Source organism: Mixophyes fleayi, chromosome 1, assembly GCF_038048845.1.
Source record: "Mixophyes fleayi isolate aMixFle1 chromosome 1, aMixFle1.hap1, whole genome shotgun sequence".
Classification (NCBI taxonomy): domain Eukaryota; kingdom Metazoa; phylum Chordata; class Amphibia; order Anura; family Limnodynastidae; genus Mixophyes; species Mixophyes fleayi.
This window is the reverse complement of record NC_134402.1, coordinates 106,219,335-106,236,924: the sequence shown is the minus strand read 5'-3', so window position 1 is coordinate 106,236,924 and position 17,590 is coordinate 106,219,335. Positions and strand designations below refer to the sequence as shown.

General features: G+C 36.6%; 1 protein-coding gene and 1 long non-coding RNA gene across 4 annotated transcripts in view; one reads left to right on the top strand and one right to left on the bottom strand.

The window, feature by feature from the left end:
* The window catches only part of LOC142140986 (uncharacterized), a 31,196-nt gene extending 22,226 nt beyond the window's left edge, over positions 1 to 8,970 (top strand). Inside the window, exon 2 of the long non-coding RNA XR_012688595.1 lies at positions 6,453 to 8,970. This is a non-coding gene — a long non-coding RNA (uncharacterized LOC142140986). The remainder of the gene's footprint in view (positions 1 to 6,452) is intronic.
* Positions 1 to 17,590, bottom strand: part of TTC29 (tetratricopeptide repeat domain 29) — a 199,059-nt gene that overhangs the window by 109,577 nt on the left and 71,892 nt on the right. For all 3 annotated transcript variants that reach the window (XM_075199007.1, XM_075199026.1, XM_075199016.1), the window contains exon 5: positions 16,425 to 16,610. In XM_075199007.1, coding sequence (XP_075055108.1) covers positions 16,425 to 16,610 — 186 coding nt within the window. The remainder of the gene's footprint in view (positions 1 to 16,424; positions 16,611 to 17,590) is intronic.

The window sequence follows — 17,590 nt, the reverse complement described above, 5'->3', positions numbered from 1 at the left end:
ATAAGAAAGAAAAGGTGGATCTAGACATATTCATTCAGACGACTATCATAACTATCACACCTTACAACATTTCACAATAATTTCCAGGGATACTTTGCTGCAGACAATGTGCATCTAAGCACATAATACACAGTATTGTCTAAGTGGACCTCAGGGTGCTAAATCTCCAAGATGCGTACGGAACTTGTTTTAATGTAATTATTTGCATTTTAAATACTTCACTTAAATAACAGTTCACTTCTAAAACCCTGAGAATAACAATACAGTGAAAATTGCATCCTATATAATGAAAAAGGGATATTGCACTGTACAGTTGGTAAATATTGAAAAAATAATGACATTTTCATGGACAAAATATTCCAAGAACACATTTTAAAAATAAAGAACTGTTCCTGGGATTAGGGCCAGTTGGAAACTGCGGATTGTCCTTGTGCTAAACTGATTGCAAGTTCTTTGCTATTCTCGCTACTACTTCCAGTTGCGGTTACTACCTGAGGCAATGGATTGTACTAGCCGATGCTTGTATGGGCGAAGTTTGTGTCTGGGTTCAAACCTCCAGAAACAGGCACATTTCCATGCAGGAGATGGGAGACCATCCATCATATGTTAAGTAGAGATAGAATACTCAACAGACAACAATATCACTAAATTACTAAATGTCTCACTGGGAAACTGTGTGTAGAAGAAATTGGATAGAAACTGAAAACATGAATAAATCTTGATTGTATAAAAAAATATAGACACTCGTTGGAAACTACTTTTGTGGCCCAGATCAGATGCCTAACAGACAAAAGTTCACTAAAAAGGAACTTTAAATATTAGACATAGGTATAAACATATGACAATATCTGAGATAGCAACAACAGGTGTCCATTTAGCCGATGGATTCATTGGTTTATGATATTTAGAAATCTGCCTCCACAACCACCAGAGCATATCACTTCTGGATCAAATTCCAATGAAAAGACCATAGAGATTCACACTCCTTATAAAATACAGGATACAATCTTGAACACCACTGCTTTGATCCATTATTGGGGACATTTTGATGTTGAATATATTACACCACACGTCTCTTTTTCCTTTATGCATTGTGTAAACAATGACATATATAGACAATTTTCTGTGTCTGTGTCCTGCATTTTCAGCATCAATATGTTTGTCTGACAAAGAGACCACAGTGTCATGAAAGCGTGCAGATTGTGTCTTCTTTCTTACTTTAAAGATATGATATTATTATTATTATGGTATTTTAATTTGAGACAAAAATACATTTGTCTGCTTTTCATTTGGTGGCCGTTTATTATTCTTGGGTAAAATTGCCTTTTCTGAAAACAAAATGCTTTACATATATATGCAAGCAAAATTCACTTGTAAGCCAAGATCTGTTTATAATATCATAATCCAGATCAGGTTCAAGCCTTTATTAACATATTTTATATGCTCCAAAATATCAGTACATTATACTTAGATTCACTTAATATATGCGAGTCATAACTACTGACCAAGCATTAGAAACAAGAACATGCATATGACTTCATCAGCTGCATTATTTTCCCAGTGCAAAGACTGATATTAACACAAATGGGTTTAAATGTGAAGCTGCCATAAAAGCAGGCACATAAACGTAATTCTTCCAGACGCTATTTTGATGCACATTTTTTGATGTCATGAATATTTAATGAAATGGCCCAAACTAAAGCCATATAACATTCTTACATTACTGATGCCTGCGCCCGTAAGCTACAAACATTAGAGCCATGATTGAGTGTACTAAAATGAACTCATTCAGCATTGCATTGATTAGTCCAAACACAGAGAGAGAGAAAGGAGAGAGAGAAAAAGATGCGTTACCCCACTTAAGAATAAAAGCTGGCACAATTGAAGGTTTCATTGCAGGAGCAAGAATAGCATTATACACTCACCCATAATTAAATAAATAAGGTATCGTAAAGCACTACTTGCCGAGACCTGACATTAATCTGGTAGGATGTTAATTAGGTTCAAAGACTGCTTCCGGTGTTGTTCAAGTAATTTATTATGTCACAGATTGCAAGATGTACTGGCTGACCTGCCCGACTTCGTATCAGCAATCTTGAGGGCAGCTAATTATCATCTTCCCTATAAGCATGTGCACTTTTTCTCTCCAGTAGAAGTTAAAGTGGCGGAAACAATCTTAGGAAAATAAATTGACATTTCTTTTCAGTCTTTGGGATAAGTAGGAACCACAGTCTCTGTTGTAAACAGAGATATTTTGTTATTCTGTTATATTGTGGAGCTGCAAGCTTAATATATATTTCATTTATTAAGTTGTATAAGGGGATGTATACTGAAATATAGTAATATACATAATATTTTTTTACTTACCTTCTAAATAATCTTTATTTTATTCCTTCCTCTCACATAATACAATTATTTTTCAGAGCTAGCAACACCACAAGTCTCGTCTCAACAAAATGTCCATCTATTTAAGGGTAATCAAACTAGTCGTGCATATGCCCCATGGCATTTTTATGCTCTACAGCCTCCCAATCAATGTCTGTAGCTCCTACTATACAACATCAATGAAACAACTCATTCACAATTGCAATTAAAGTCTGCTAATTTATGTAACTAAGCATTTTCTCAATTCCAAGTTAGCCTCTGCAGCTGAACTTACAGAGTGAAATCCAGAGTGGTTATAACCTTCAGGTACTACAGCTTTGGAATTCTAAAAATCTCACTACAATATAACAGTACCATTGCACACACAAGCACCAGAATATAATGTCACAAAAAAAAGGGCAGTGTGCGACATCCTGTCTAGTTTGTGGGTGCCAAAGTTCTTTTGACACTCATTCTTAACATTCACAATTGCTACATCAATGGTAATACATACTGAGCTTAGACTGTAAGTTTTATTGGGGCAGGGACTGATGTGAGTGTGTTCTATGTACAGTGCTGCGGTATTAATGGCGCTATATAAATAAATAAATGATGATGATGATGATTTATATGTCATAGGCAGCAAATGTCATAAATACATATTAATTAAATGTCTAAAATTATCTTTGACTTTCTAATGTAAGGGAGAGCATAAGGAGTGCTCACTTCAATTGGGTACTAAACTGCTTCACAAACAACCATCTCCTTATGGGTTAAATCATAGTTTCTCGACCCAATTGTTGATGTGAGATGGATGGACCATTACTTGGCAAGAAGTGGCTTACAGAACACACTAATTTCCAATTTTTAGTTGTGAAACAGATTTCCAATGCCTACCTGCCATTCTTTTCCTACGAAAGGTTGCCTATGGCTTTAAAGACATCAGACTAGATGTTTAGTAAATTGGTTAAGGAGTAATCAGCAGAAGGAACGACAAAAATACCCATGATTTTAGGGTGGTACAACACACAAAAAAGAAAGAGTATTTGTCTGTGGAGACATGAAAATTGCTATTATGCACAAACTCAGCCCAAGATAATGTCACGAAATGTGCGTGAACCGGTGGTTACTTGATGGTATTGACTCAACTCTAAGAGGAGGTGCTGAGTCTATCGTGGCTCTGGTCTTTGCAAGGGACCCCTGTAAGGAAGTTTGGGTGTTGCTGCAAGAGATGCGCAGGTTGCAGTCATCCAATAGATTTACCAGCGAGGCACGTAAATGGTAGTGGTTGGTCAGGCGATCTGGGTTGTTATCGTTTCAGTAGAAGAATATACAGGGAAGATCCAGAAAAGTAGTCAGGCAGGTCGGGTCAATACCGTTCGGCAGTAGAATACACAAAGGAGATCCAGGAGAACAGTCAGGCAGCCAAAGTCCGACACAGGAGACAGGTAACTGAGCCAACAGGGAGATCCAGAAGCCATGGCAGGAGGAAGCCAAGGTTGTGCACTGGAATCAATCAGGAAGCTTCAGAGCAACAGAGAGGTTCGCTGGAGCATGCGGACCCAATACTCTGGCACCCTAATGGTGCCAGTGTCCACTAAATAAAGGGGAGCAAGGGGTACGTAATTACCGGCAGTGCTGATGTAAGCAGCCACTGCCGAGACCAGGAATATCATCCCGTTGCCTGGCAATGGGACGCACATGCATAGAGGCAGCCCCCAGGTGGCCCAGGAAGTTGCTCCACAACCAGACGCAGCCATAATGCGGGAAGCAGGTGTCTGTCCCTGTGCAGAAACAGAGACACAGGGACGGTGCCTGACAGATAGCAAATCTCTCCACTCATCATAAAGTACTAAAATATAAGACCTCAAATATTGTTCCAAGACTTGATTTGTTCTTTCAGTTTTATCACTGGCCACAGAGAAATTGAATTTGACCCCCCAATTTTTGGAAGAATGTTTTCCAAAATTTGCCCATAAACTGAAGTCTAAAGTCTGAGACCAATTAATGTGGAGAACCATGTAATTGAAGGATTACTTAATGAATGGATCTTCAAAGATAGGAGCAGTATGACACCCTTCTTAAGGACCAAAATGAGCCATTTTAGAAAATTACTACTAACCAGATGATGTCAAATACCGGAACCAGAGTCCAAATGTCACCTACCAAATCTGGAGCATGCTCTTCTTCTGGTGCCAGAGTCACACACCCTGCATTTCCTCTCCCCACCACTACCCTGCTCTCCTTTAGCAGCAGGCAAACGTTTGTGCAGGAAACTTAAATTTGCTGTCATGTGAACGCTAAACCAGGCAAAGCCAATATCAGCATTTCTCTCTGTGCTGTGCAGTACCAGTGTATTAGATTCACTTAGTCCTTTACACATGTGTTCCCTGTGATTCCTAGGGACTGATCCTTGTGTGCCAATCTCGGATTGTTGGATTTCCTCCTCAGCTCCTAATGCTGTCCTGAGATTGCATCCTGACTCTTTACTGACCCAGCTTGTCCTTCTGTCTTTTGATTTGGCACTCTGAAGACCAACCGTGTACCAGACCCTGGCTTCTTGTCCCATTTCTTTCACTAATACCGCACTACACACCTAGGAGTCACCAACTTGTCATGCCAGTGAGCAGAGCAGTGGACCCAAGAAACAATTGATATTTCTCTGCAATAAATGATTTCACAGATATGGTAGTGGAAGAAAGTGTCCAAGATGGTTAAATTATATGGGAGAGCTTATCCAAAGATTCAGTCAGTACAATCAAATCAAAAAGAATGCAGGTTTAATTTTCAACATTTTTAGAACACTGTCGTCTGGTTTCCAAGTGTTGTTCTCTGCTCCATAACCTTGCCAATTGAAAATATATTGCACCCAGTTTCTGAAAATCCCTGAGTCCAGTATTATCTCCACAACATAATGTTTCTGACCCTCAAACATAATGGTATCTGGAGATGACAGTATTTAAAAAGCCATTTGGGAGAACAGGGCTACATGAAATACTGGATGTATCATCACAGATTATGGAGGTTTGACCTTGAACGCCACTTCCCTGAATTTTGCCAGAATTTTAAAAGGACCACAATGTATGTCCCAATTTTACTGTGTGTACATTGAGTTTAAGATTACTGGTTGAGAGCCAAACTTCATCTTTCATGGCTTGAGAAGTTACGCCTAATTTCTCTGCTGCCTTTTATAATTATCTTGGGCTATCTGTACAAAACGTATTTTAGCATTCAGGTTGCAATGGTGTGAATCTATTCTATCAGTGACAGCAGGGAAGCAGAACTCTTTAGTCAAACTAGGAAAGATATTTGTATGCTATTCCATGTCTTTCTACTCTGCTTGGTAGAAACTTGTTGGGAGTTGATATAGGAGAACTCAGCTACTGGAAGCATATCAAACCAATCCTCAATCACCCTGCATATGTCCTATATTACACCAGAGTCTCTTTGGTGCAATCAATTCATCCCAAAAGACAAGAAGAGACCAGAAATGGTTGTACCAGTCCCACCAGGTAGCTGCAAGGCATCTTAACCTGATAAAGGTGAGCAAGAAGAACATATTTCTTCACAACCTCCTGGGATGTTGGCCACCAAAAGAAGCAGGAGCATAGATCTTGCAAATTCTGAATCCCAAAATGTCTGGGTATTCTGGAAATGTGTATTATTTTCAACATGTTTAGCCTTATTGTATCTGCGATATACAAACAGTGCTTATAAGACCACACCTAGGCACTGCATTGTCCTTTCATAATGATTTATTAATATTTCTCGACTTAATTCTGGGATGCCCCGCTGTCACCCTAAATGTATTTTCTACCAACTTTTGTAACTGTCAGTTTTACAAAATAATTGTACAGACATATAAATCTATATTTGTTACTTTACAAGAAGGTTTTCAAAAGTCAAACATTTGACCCTTTATCATGTGACAAGGAATTTTTATAGTGTCAAAACAGCAGATAGATATAAAAATGAGAATTTGGTAATTCATATTTATCCCTTAGTGACTGATAAGGTAATTGTAATATATGTCTTTAATCATATGCTTTCCTATTATCTGTTAACAAGTCCTTGTTATATTTTTGCAGAAAATTGGATTCAAAGATGATGGTTGTCTGTGGTTCGTCTGTGGACTTGGCATCCCAATTTCACAGGAACATTAATGAAAGCTCGAGACCACCAAAAATATTTCCAGCTACACAGGAAACATTACTACTGCACACGTGAGTGGGCAGTAAAGTAAAGTCTGATATAGGTGGAGTGGAAGGAGGAGCTTTGTGCGGATTAACCCCTTTCTGACACATGCTTTTATATTCGGTTTTCCTACGTAGGCTCTGCTTCAGGTTTGGGATAGATTTTTTCTGTAATATATAGCTACAATTGGATGAGTATTGGTAACCGGAAAAGGACTTGGTTGAAGCAAACATTTATTGTCTCTACCACAAATGGATGCCTACACAGATAAAATGACGAGCTAAAGCTTAATATTCAGTGGGTACCTCTGCCCATGCCAATTCATCCTCAAGTGGGTTACAAAGTCCGTCCTTGAAAAACTTGAAAATCTTACAGCAGTGTTACATTCAAAATGGAAGGTGCAAAATGTTTTAATAGAATAAAACACATTTTGTCTATCAAAGATTAGCTTGATATTCACAGCAAACATATAGCTTTGTACGAGATATAAAGTACGTTAAAAAAAGTAATGCTTTAATGTGTTCAATTTAACAATGTATAAATCAGTAGTCACCTATAGACAACAACTGTCTAAATATTCACTGAACACATTTCTAGTCATCAAATTTCAATGTGAATTATGAGTGCACTAATAAATGTTATATTTCAATATATTGTTGTACAATGAGTAAGTGCAGCTCGCTCATTGTACAACAAAAGAACTGAGCTACTTTGTGTAGGGCTTGATCCCACCAATTCACTGGTTCATATGTTAACGCCTGAAAAGACCATCAAATATGGTTTGAAGGATTTGTTGTGGGCTAATTTGCAACACTACATTACAAAATTTTAACTCCTTCACTTACAAATTTAGAGCGTAGCACACCTAAGCTTCTTAAGAAACATGTCACTAAAGCCTGCATTAGTTTTCTTGCATATGTTTCCAGCATCTATATGCAAATGATCCCTCAGTCCTTTCAATCTATTTCATGTAAATTTCTATTCAGACTTTAAACAAATAATGTATTCCTCATATTGTAGCATTAATAAAAATTACACAAGGAAAAAGACAATGCTATACCGATCCTTAATACCATCACATTATTGTATATAAAAAGGTAATCTCTTGTTATTGCCTTTCATCAGGGCACTTTCCACACTCTATATTCATGATCTACAACTGATCTTAATGTAACACTAATTTAATATAGCCATAAGGTTTTGTCTGCATTTTAATTGCCAGAATTTGCATAATAATCAATACACTACCGCTATTAATTCCTGTATACTTAAAAGCAGTACAGGAAGGGTAACATTTATGCAGTGAACTTGTTAGAATGTTTCAGAGTTGTGTTGCCTCTTTACTCTGTTTAATAATAACATTACGCAAGAGTACAATTGGAATGAATTTGTTTTATTTATACTGGAATGAGATAAAACTATGAGCAAAATAATTAGAGTGGTATGTATGTTACGCTTTTTGTAAATAACTTGATAAAATGATACAGGATCTTACTCATATCTTAACCAACTTCTTTTAAAACTATGATTAATGAGGGAGTCATTTACAAACCAGAGACAAGTATTGGAGCAATTGGAGCACAGCAAATGCCCCATTTTAATTTTTACAGTCTGCTTCAGCAAAGACTTTCCATTAGATTTTGGAGATTATTCTGCTATTGAAATGCAGTGTCTGCAACAGCAAAAACCTAACCTCAATATACTGCTTACAGTTATAGTTGGACAACATCCCCTCCTTCATTATTTTGAACTTTTCTCTTTTTGATTCTTAAACACTGCTTTATAAAAATTCAGCTATGTGGTATATAATTTATGATCAGAATTTCAAATATCATAATTGAGCATTTTTTTTTTTATTACACAGTTTTATCCCCTACATGCCCACTTTATTCTGACGATAATTTTCTCCTCCTGTCACCACCACACACTCCCGCCTGCAGGACTTGACTCATGATGATCCCTACCTATGAAACCCTTGCCTGCCGAACGAGACTCATCTCCAATCTTTCGAGACTCACCTCCAATCTTTCAAGCGCTCCCTCAAAAGTCATTTCTTCACGCTTGGATACCCCGCCCCATCCTAAGACAACTCCCTCCTCACCCCCCACCTGCCAATGCCACTAGTTTACCACCACCCATATTATCTCAATTTGTTTCCATACCCCTCTATCATCATCATTTAATTAGATAGCGCCAGCAAATTCCGTAGCGCTTTACAATTGGGAACAAACATTAATAAAACAATACTGGGTAATACATACAGACAGAGAGGTAAGAGAACCCTGCTCGCAAGCTTACAATCTAGATTGTTAGCTCTCATGAGCAGGGCCCTCTCTAATGCCAATGTCCTGTAATCAAATCATTGTCCTCTTGTACAGGTTTCTTTATGTTATAAATTGTGTCTTCTTCTAATGTTTGTCCTCTTGTTCCAATATTTATTTGTATTATGTTCTTTATGTGTATCGCTGACTGTATAGCACAGCAAAATCTGTGGCGCCTCATAAATGAATGACGTTGATGATCTGTGCATATTAATGCTCTTCCTATATAAAATGGGTCTGTGTGGCTGATAAAATGGTGTAAAAATCTGCCCGCTTCGCAAGGTCAAAAAATTCTCTGTAGACTATTGCTGAAATATACCCAAACTCCACAGCCCTTCAGTTCAATATGATATTCTGATTCTGCAAACCTGAAGATTCATTTTCGCATGAGCTACTGCATTAACTTCTCTGTACTGCATATGTACATCAAAAGTGCTGAGGACGAGCCTAAGACATTCCACAAAATATGTATATTTTTATAGGTTTAGCATTGTTTCAAAGGGTATTTTTTTTCTCTCCTTATTTCAGCACCTAACGAGTGTACCTTGATCCATTATTTTTTTGTGGCTGAAAATATCTTATTTGGTCTATTAAATGTTTTGTCAAAATGGCTACAGACTTGGTTGAACTAACAGCTTGCCTGGTTTGTGGCCATGTGCATAGTTTCATAGTACTCACAAGCATGTAACAATTTGTCCCTAAGAAATCCAAGGAAAGTAATAGATTAGACCATTTACAATTTAGATTGGCCGCAGTTAACTCTATAAACATAATGACAAAAAAGGAAACAATATTATTTTTAAGGGTTGAAACAAATGATCAATCTGATTTGACAGATTTTGAAGCCAGCATATGATAGATTTGGTCAGATCAATATTATCAATGGCAGAAATAAATGTTATGCTTTGACTGAGTTGAAAACTGTGGTCTGTTAAATGCACACACTGATATTCTGAAAATGTTATTGTTTACTAACCAGGGGCCTGATTCATTAGGAATCTTAAATGAAGAGGTATCTTATTTCAGTCTCCTGGACAAAACCATGTTACAATGCAAGGGGTGCAAACTAGTTTTCTGTTTTGCACACAAGTTAAATACTGACTGTTTTTTCATGTAGCACACAAATACTTGATAGCTTATTTGTACACTGAAATTTAAAGTTGATATTTGTGTGCTACATGAAAAGACTGTATTTAACTTATGTGCAAAACAGAAAGCTAGTTTGCACCCCTTGCATTGTAACATGATTTTGTCCAGGAGACTGAAATAAGATAGCTCTTTATTTAAGATCCTTAATGAATCAGGCCCCAGATTGGTAAATTCTGAAAAATCAAATTATTGCATATATATATATATATATATATATATATATATATATATATATATATATAATTATGCGTATTAGATTAATAATATTCAGTAGAAATCTAGCAAAAAGTAAAGGTAGCTCAAAATAACAGAAATTAAGGGGTCAAGTTTCCTTTGTACTTTTGGCCAAAGGCTCAAGTTCAAAGTCAAGATTTTCTTATTCTAATTTTAAAGTATCTTTAGGCCATTTGGATTTATTTTTTGGGAGCTGATAGCTATAGCTGCTATGCTTCTGTATCAGGAGTACCTGAGAAATGCACACATTATAATGTAATTGAAAAATACTGAGAACATCATAAAACATTTAAAAAAGACTGGAAACCCATCTTAAATAAGTAAAAAAGCACTAGAAAAAGAACATTGAAATTGCTCTGAAAAAGTTATCTATGACAGCCAAATCTTGAAAACAAAAGATACAATCTGATATGTAAAACAGTATAAAGGAACTTATGTTAAGTTGAACGCAATTTGCGTTCTTGGCATATAATACACTTTTTTTATTTCTGGGCAAGCGCACACAACATTAATTCCAAAATTAGTGGTTTGTGCGCAGGTTGAGATGTAAAAAAAAAAGTATTTTGTAGGCCAAGAATGCAATTTGTGTTCAAATTAACATGAGACCCTAAATGTACATTTTTTCTAGCGGGCTGTAAATTATAAACCAGTGTATTCTTCATTGGGCTATACTGTTGGTGGATCATATGCCAGCAGAAACAATGGGAAGTAGAGCAAGCATTTCCAATCACAATCACCTTCTAGATATTAAAGTCTATTAACATTAAGATAGCAATGATTGGAGAACCTCATATATAGGCATGATTAGATAACATAGTAGTTATTTCAATAAGTCCAGCTATATGATGTCATAGGTATGGACATAGTTTACAGCTCAAGGTCTGTGCAGTCTCAGATCTCAAGATCAGAAAAAGTTGAATGTCTATCAAAATATAAAAGGTCTAATAATTTGTTCTTGATTTCCTCAATCATTGAAGAAATAGGAGAAATCCATTTACCCAGAATGGCTTTTTTCGCCATGGTCATAGTGAGAAGAGAGGTATAATATTATGGTCAGGTAGATCCTCCCTTCAATTATCAAAGGATTAGATTAAAGATTCATAATGTAACTGTAAGTTTAGATGAAAGGTGTAATTTTTGAAAGATACAACTTTATTCCAGTATTTGCCTATTTTTGGGCAAGTACAAAAGTTATGCATTAGATTACCCTCTTGCCTCTTGCATTTCGGACAAATACCCAATTCAGACATATTTAAATGTTTTCTCTGTGTTTGGGAAATATAAGCTCTATTTACTGATTTCAGATGCACCTCCTAAAACTTGAAGATTTTATGATATGCTCCATATGAGTTAACACATTTGTGGGATTTCTAAGATCTGGGAAATCATTCCACCACACTGACCAGAAGTTAGACCATAAACAATCTCTGTTCATGCCAATTAAGTCTACACACAAGAAATGTATTTAAATTTATAAATACGTGAAAAATTAAACAAATAATCAAGGATATTAGGATGGGGTCATTATTTCATAGTAGAGAGTGCATTTTACTGTGCGCATAGTGTCTAGTTTGTAAAGAGACGTCTAAATGAGTATGAGGAAGGTTATATATCTCCTGCAATTGTTAGAAACTACAAATAAGGCCTCCTGGATCAAAGATGTTTTTAATAGCAAGAACACCTTTCTCTTTCCAATCACATACATCGAATTGGACAATGATGGCAACAATTCAGGATTACCCCAGATCGGTAAGTATTTAGTGAAATTAGAATTACTGTTAAACTTTTTATTAACAGTCAACTATATGGAAAAAGTAATTTTAAAGAATATATTCTAAGACAAATGAGTCGGAGTATCAGATCTAAAGACACAAAGGAGAGCCGCTGGAAAAATACGGGAAGAAAACTTCCTCTTCTATAGTTCTATTAGTAAAGTAAAGTACCGAACATTGCCGACTTGGAGAAAGTCAATAGATCAGGGAAGTCCACTCCATCTTACTTTTCGGTAGATACACTATATGGACAAAAGTATTTGGCCACACCTGTTAATTATTGATTTGAGGTATTTCAATTAGACCCGTTGCCAAAGGTGTATAAAATCAAGCACCTAGCAATGCAGTCTCCATTTGCATCTTTATTAGCAGTATTAGGCTGTTCTTGAAAATAGAGTTGCTCATAGAAAGATTGTAAAATGCTTTTGATAATAGGGTGGTCCTAACGCTAAGCAACTAAGACTTTTGCAGTATGCTGGGAGAATTTTCTGTGTGTTTGTTCCTTTTAGGATAACCCCACCCTTTCAAGCACCTGCTATGAGCCTATAAATTGATTGAGCAACTTCCACTTCTGTTTTTGTCTGAGAGACATATTGGTGTCAGTAGCTGAGGGGGAGTACTGGCGCTAAATTGGTGTTTGGAGGCTTTTGGGGTACCTCTTTGGTAAGTTGGCTCTTAATTTAAAATCACATATATGTATGGCCCAAATATATGGGTCTCTCACTGTTTAGAGTTAGGACCACCCTAGTAGCAAAAGCGCCGTGGAGTGGCGGGTGGCTTTAACATACATTTGCAAATGTGTGCAACTAAGACTTTTACATTTTTATCTACAGTAGAAATGGCAGGTCTATTGCTGGCTATAGCAGTGTGCTGGGGGAATTTTCTGTAGGCAACTAACAATAATTGCCTTTATTTAACGTGTGAAAGTGTTCACATTCTTAGGCTTTACATATATATATATCTATATATATCTATATATATCTATATATATATATATATATATATCTATCTATATGTATATATATATATATATATATATATATATATATATGTATATATATACAACTATATTAAAATGAACCTCCTCTTTAAAATGTGCTTGACCTGAGCATGAGGCTTAAGTTTACACTAAGTATAGCGCCCAAGTTCCACTTTCTGCCACCTCCACGTTGGTATAAAATGTCACTCAGTGAGATTATTTTTGTGCTCATGCTTGTTCCCCCTCAATCAATGCTATATTTCTGCACTAATCTTATGCTTGTCATTGGAAACATGTGTAGTAGTGCAAGAGTAGGCATTTCATATTAATGAGCAGAAAGTAACAGCTTCAGCAATGTATATATAGTATACAAACAAGTGGTAGCTTTTGACTTTTAACAAAAGTTTATATTTAAACCTATTAAATGCCAGCACTGAAATTATACTCCATTTGTGAGAGTGGGGGAAAAAAAATACAGATTTTTATACAGGGTCGGACTGGCCTGGCGGGAAGGTGGGGGATTCACCGGTAGGCCCGGATGCCATGTAGCCCCGCCTTCTTCAGTGGAGGGGCGGAGTGAAGTAAAGCTTGTCCCAAGCAATGCAGAGAGTCATGTCTTGGCTCTTTGTACCTGTAAGCGTCTCTGCCGTTGATGACGTTGCGACGCTGTGGGATTGGAAGACCCGACCCCTGGAGTAAGCGCCACCGAGAAGACCCGATGGAAGAAGGTTACTTTGCGGATCACAGGTTAGTACACAATACTCCCAGAAAAAGAAAACACTAGCGCACAACACTTATTAAAAGTGATTTTAAAAGTTATTAGAAGTGATTAAAAGTTGCTTAATGCTAAACAATTAAACATATATAAATATGCGGATATGGAGGTAAAATCCTCACTATGTGAATTAGGCGATACTGCAGTATAATTGTCCCTTCCAGCACAAACCGGGGTGTCACTTTTACAGGTTTTCTTTACCTTGCAAGTGATCTAAAATGGAGAGAAGAAAAGTGGGTGGTGTGTAGTGTGATAATACCTAAATGCAAACTCTATGGGCTAGATTTACTAAGCTGCGGGTTTGAAAAAGTGGGGATGTTGCCTATAGCAACCAATCAGATTCTAGCTATCATTTTGTAGAAGGTACTAAATAAATGAAAGCTAGAATCTGATTGGTTGCTATAGGCAACATCCCCACTTTTTCAAACCCGCAGCTTAGTAAATATAGCCCTATATGTCAATATGTCAACATTGCTGATATCACACCTAAAATAATTACCTGCGTCATGCAGGACTGCTCTTCTGTTGCTGAGAAACTGGCAACTTTCTCACAGTCTGTGTATGACATGACCCTGATCTGTGAATATCAAAAGTACCTGATCAATCTCATTTACTTCCTAATCATCTGTTTAGTACCTAATCTAAAATCTGGCTCCAGATGGTTCATGGAGGTTTTGATCAGTTTTGAGGTTCTCTGTTATTTACTATAGTGTAGCAACAGAGAATGCATATTGGATAAAGAACTTACAAACTACAGTGACTTCAGAAGGTAATTCAAGTTGGAAAATTTGCAGTTTATAATAGTCAATCCTGATTGCAGTATTCGTATTATATCAGGCAGTAAGTACAAGCTTGCCACAGTACTTTCCAGAGAGACAGAATTAGGTGCAGAACAGATGATTAGGAAGTACACGAAATATGTAAGCACACTTTTGCGCTCAGGCTCTCATAGTAACAGGGAGAGGATAAAACTACTAGTAAACAACATTATACAGTATATACTGTTAATAGGGGGGTGGGTTCTGACATTAATTTATTGGTGCGGCTATTGAATTTAATAGTGGGTCCTATTAATTTAAGGTGAGGTGACGGGACCTTTAATTTTGGGGTGGTTTGGGGCTATTAATTGAATATGGGACTGAGTTTGGGGGGAGGGCTTTTTATTAAATGTGAATATAAATTATTTAATGCTGGGGATGGTTGTGGGAAATAGATATATGTATTGAACGTAAAATGATATTAATTTATTGGCGTGGCTGTTTGGAGGGAGGGTAATAGGTTTATTTATCAAATGTGAGTACTATTACTTTAATGTGGGGCTGGAGGGAGGCCTCATTATTAAATGTGGGTGCTGTTGATTTAATGCCGGGGATGGTTGAAGTTTTCTACATTTCATGTACCCATTTTTGTTTTCCAATAGGGCCTCCAAGGATCCAGACAAGCAGCAACTGATCTAAAGAAACCAGCAGCCAAAGGTGGTGAGAGTAACAAGACAGGTAGTAGAGAGCAGGACACTCTGTCAACTGTCCTGAATCTGGCGGGGCAGTCCCACATTTGGGTGACTGTCCTGCTTAGGCAGGATTTGGTTCTACTACAAGGACAGTTGGGAGGTATGTCCCACTTCACACTGTACTGCTTGTGAAGGCAGAACTGTGTGCATCTAACAGTAGTGCACACAGTATTGCCTCTGTATTTGTCTAAAATTATAATAAACATATTATGTGTGCCAGGCTCCCCAACACCCCTTCTGCAGCGCTACATGGTATGAGATGGGCCCCAGTCATTGGTTTGCCCGGTGGGCCCTTCATGCCCCAGTCGGACACTGTTTTTATACCATGTTATTCCACTAGAAACTCTGGATTGCACAAAAGTAAAATACACTATATATCACAAGTTCTTTATATTCACATGGTCATTCTCCCCTAGGTATAAGTGCTTTTCTCAGATAGTACTAATTGCTGATACTAACATTTTCAATAATGGCTGAGGACATTATTATCCAATAATGTTGGAAAACGGTTACATTGGTGATATTTGAAAGTGACATTAAAGAAGTCTTCCAAAACTAGTTAACAATATATATAATTTTTTAATAAAAACAATATTTTAGCCTTGCTGACGTGGCTAAATGCATGCATGTACATATACTATAAAAAAGGAGCTTTGTTGAGAATCGATTCTAAGGAAAATTTGTATGTTTGCAATACCATACAGGTTTAACCCTTCCTTTATTTATACACTTCTTATTATGTAAACAAAAATGTAAATAATTAATCAGGACATGGTAACGCCAACCATAATGAGGGTATCAATACAAAACTATGAATTCTAACAGATCAATTTGTTTATCTCTAATCATGATCAAACTGGCAGAAAAATATAATACTAAATAAATATTTGTACTTATAGATAAACTCTACTTTTAGTCACTTCCAGGAAGATTTGTTTCTTTTGTTCCCCTTTTATACAATAGCAGTTTTCAGCCACCTAAAGAAGCAAATATCTGCCTTTAGGGCAAAAAACGGCTGAAGGTGTAAATCCTCTTTAAAGTACATGACTCCACCGTACATGTTGAGGTTACATAAAACAGGGGATCAATATTTTCTTGATAGACCGCCCTTGAGCTATATCCTTACCTTGTTCTTCGGCCACCTTCCCAAGATTTGCATGGGCCTCAGCTTCCTTTCTCCCACCATCCGTTGTTATTTTTGAAGCTGTCTGAAAACAGCATTCAAAAAAGTGATTTGAAAGCCAGTGGTCATCCTGTATTTTGAAGTACTGCGCCAGTGCAAACTGATTTTTGTACACTTCTTCATAGTAACCTTGAAAGGAAGAAAGACATATATAAGCTACGTTTATTTACAAGAACACAAATTTATATGTGCAAAAGTAGGATTAGTGCACAAATAAGACTAAAAAAAAAATTTTTTCATACACGGGGCAAGACGATAAAACATTGAACAGTTTTAGAAACTTTGGTAAACTATCAACATTGTGTATAATTCATATTTCTACCTAAATATAGCATTAAGGTGGGTATACTGTGCTTGGAAATAATTTTTCAAAAAAATATTTTATTGTGAAAAGCAGCAGCTGTTACCATTGTGTTTTTTCTCCCTTTCATGATTTATCACTTTTTACTAGCACTTTTTACTAGCACACAGGCTGCTATATTATAACTAATTAGCTAACATTGGTGTCTAAGGCCATTGTAGCCTGAGCCAGGTTAATGCAGTAAGTAGTAATAGCTTTCAATGAGTCCATGAAAAGTTCTTTATAGAAAAACCACCACTGTTTGTTGTACTTGTGCAGTACAGCATAGATGTTTTAGTTTGCTCCATGGGATTAAGCTGTTGGTATACTAACAGTATATACAGATTACAATGATATAGAAATTTATGCATACTACAGCTAGAAAATTACTTTTTTTTCAATACAAAGTATATTCTCTAGAAATAAAAACTAGAAAATACACAAGTAGTCAAAAACAAAATGCTAATTAAACTTATTTATTTGATCTATGGTTGGTACTACATTTCAGCCTTCCTCACAATGCTTTTAATGTAGCCACATTCAGTAATAATGCACATCTTCACCCAGGGGAATAAGAGAATTCTGCATATCATTTACCCGACAGCAAGCAGCTGCTCCATGCTCTATTTCACGCCCCTGGTTATTTAATTTCTTTGCCAAAAGGACTTGCTCTCCTCGTAAAAGTTTCAAGCCTTGTATTGCCAATAGATCAGTCCCAAATGTCCCTTCTTGTTAGATATACATTATTGACCATCATTAGATTTGGACT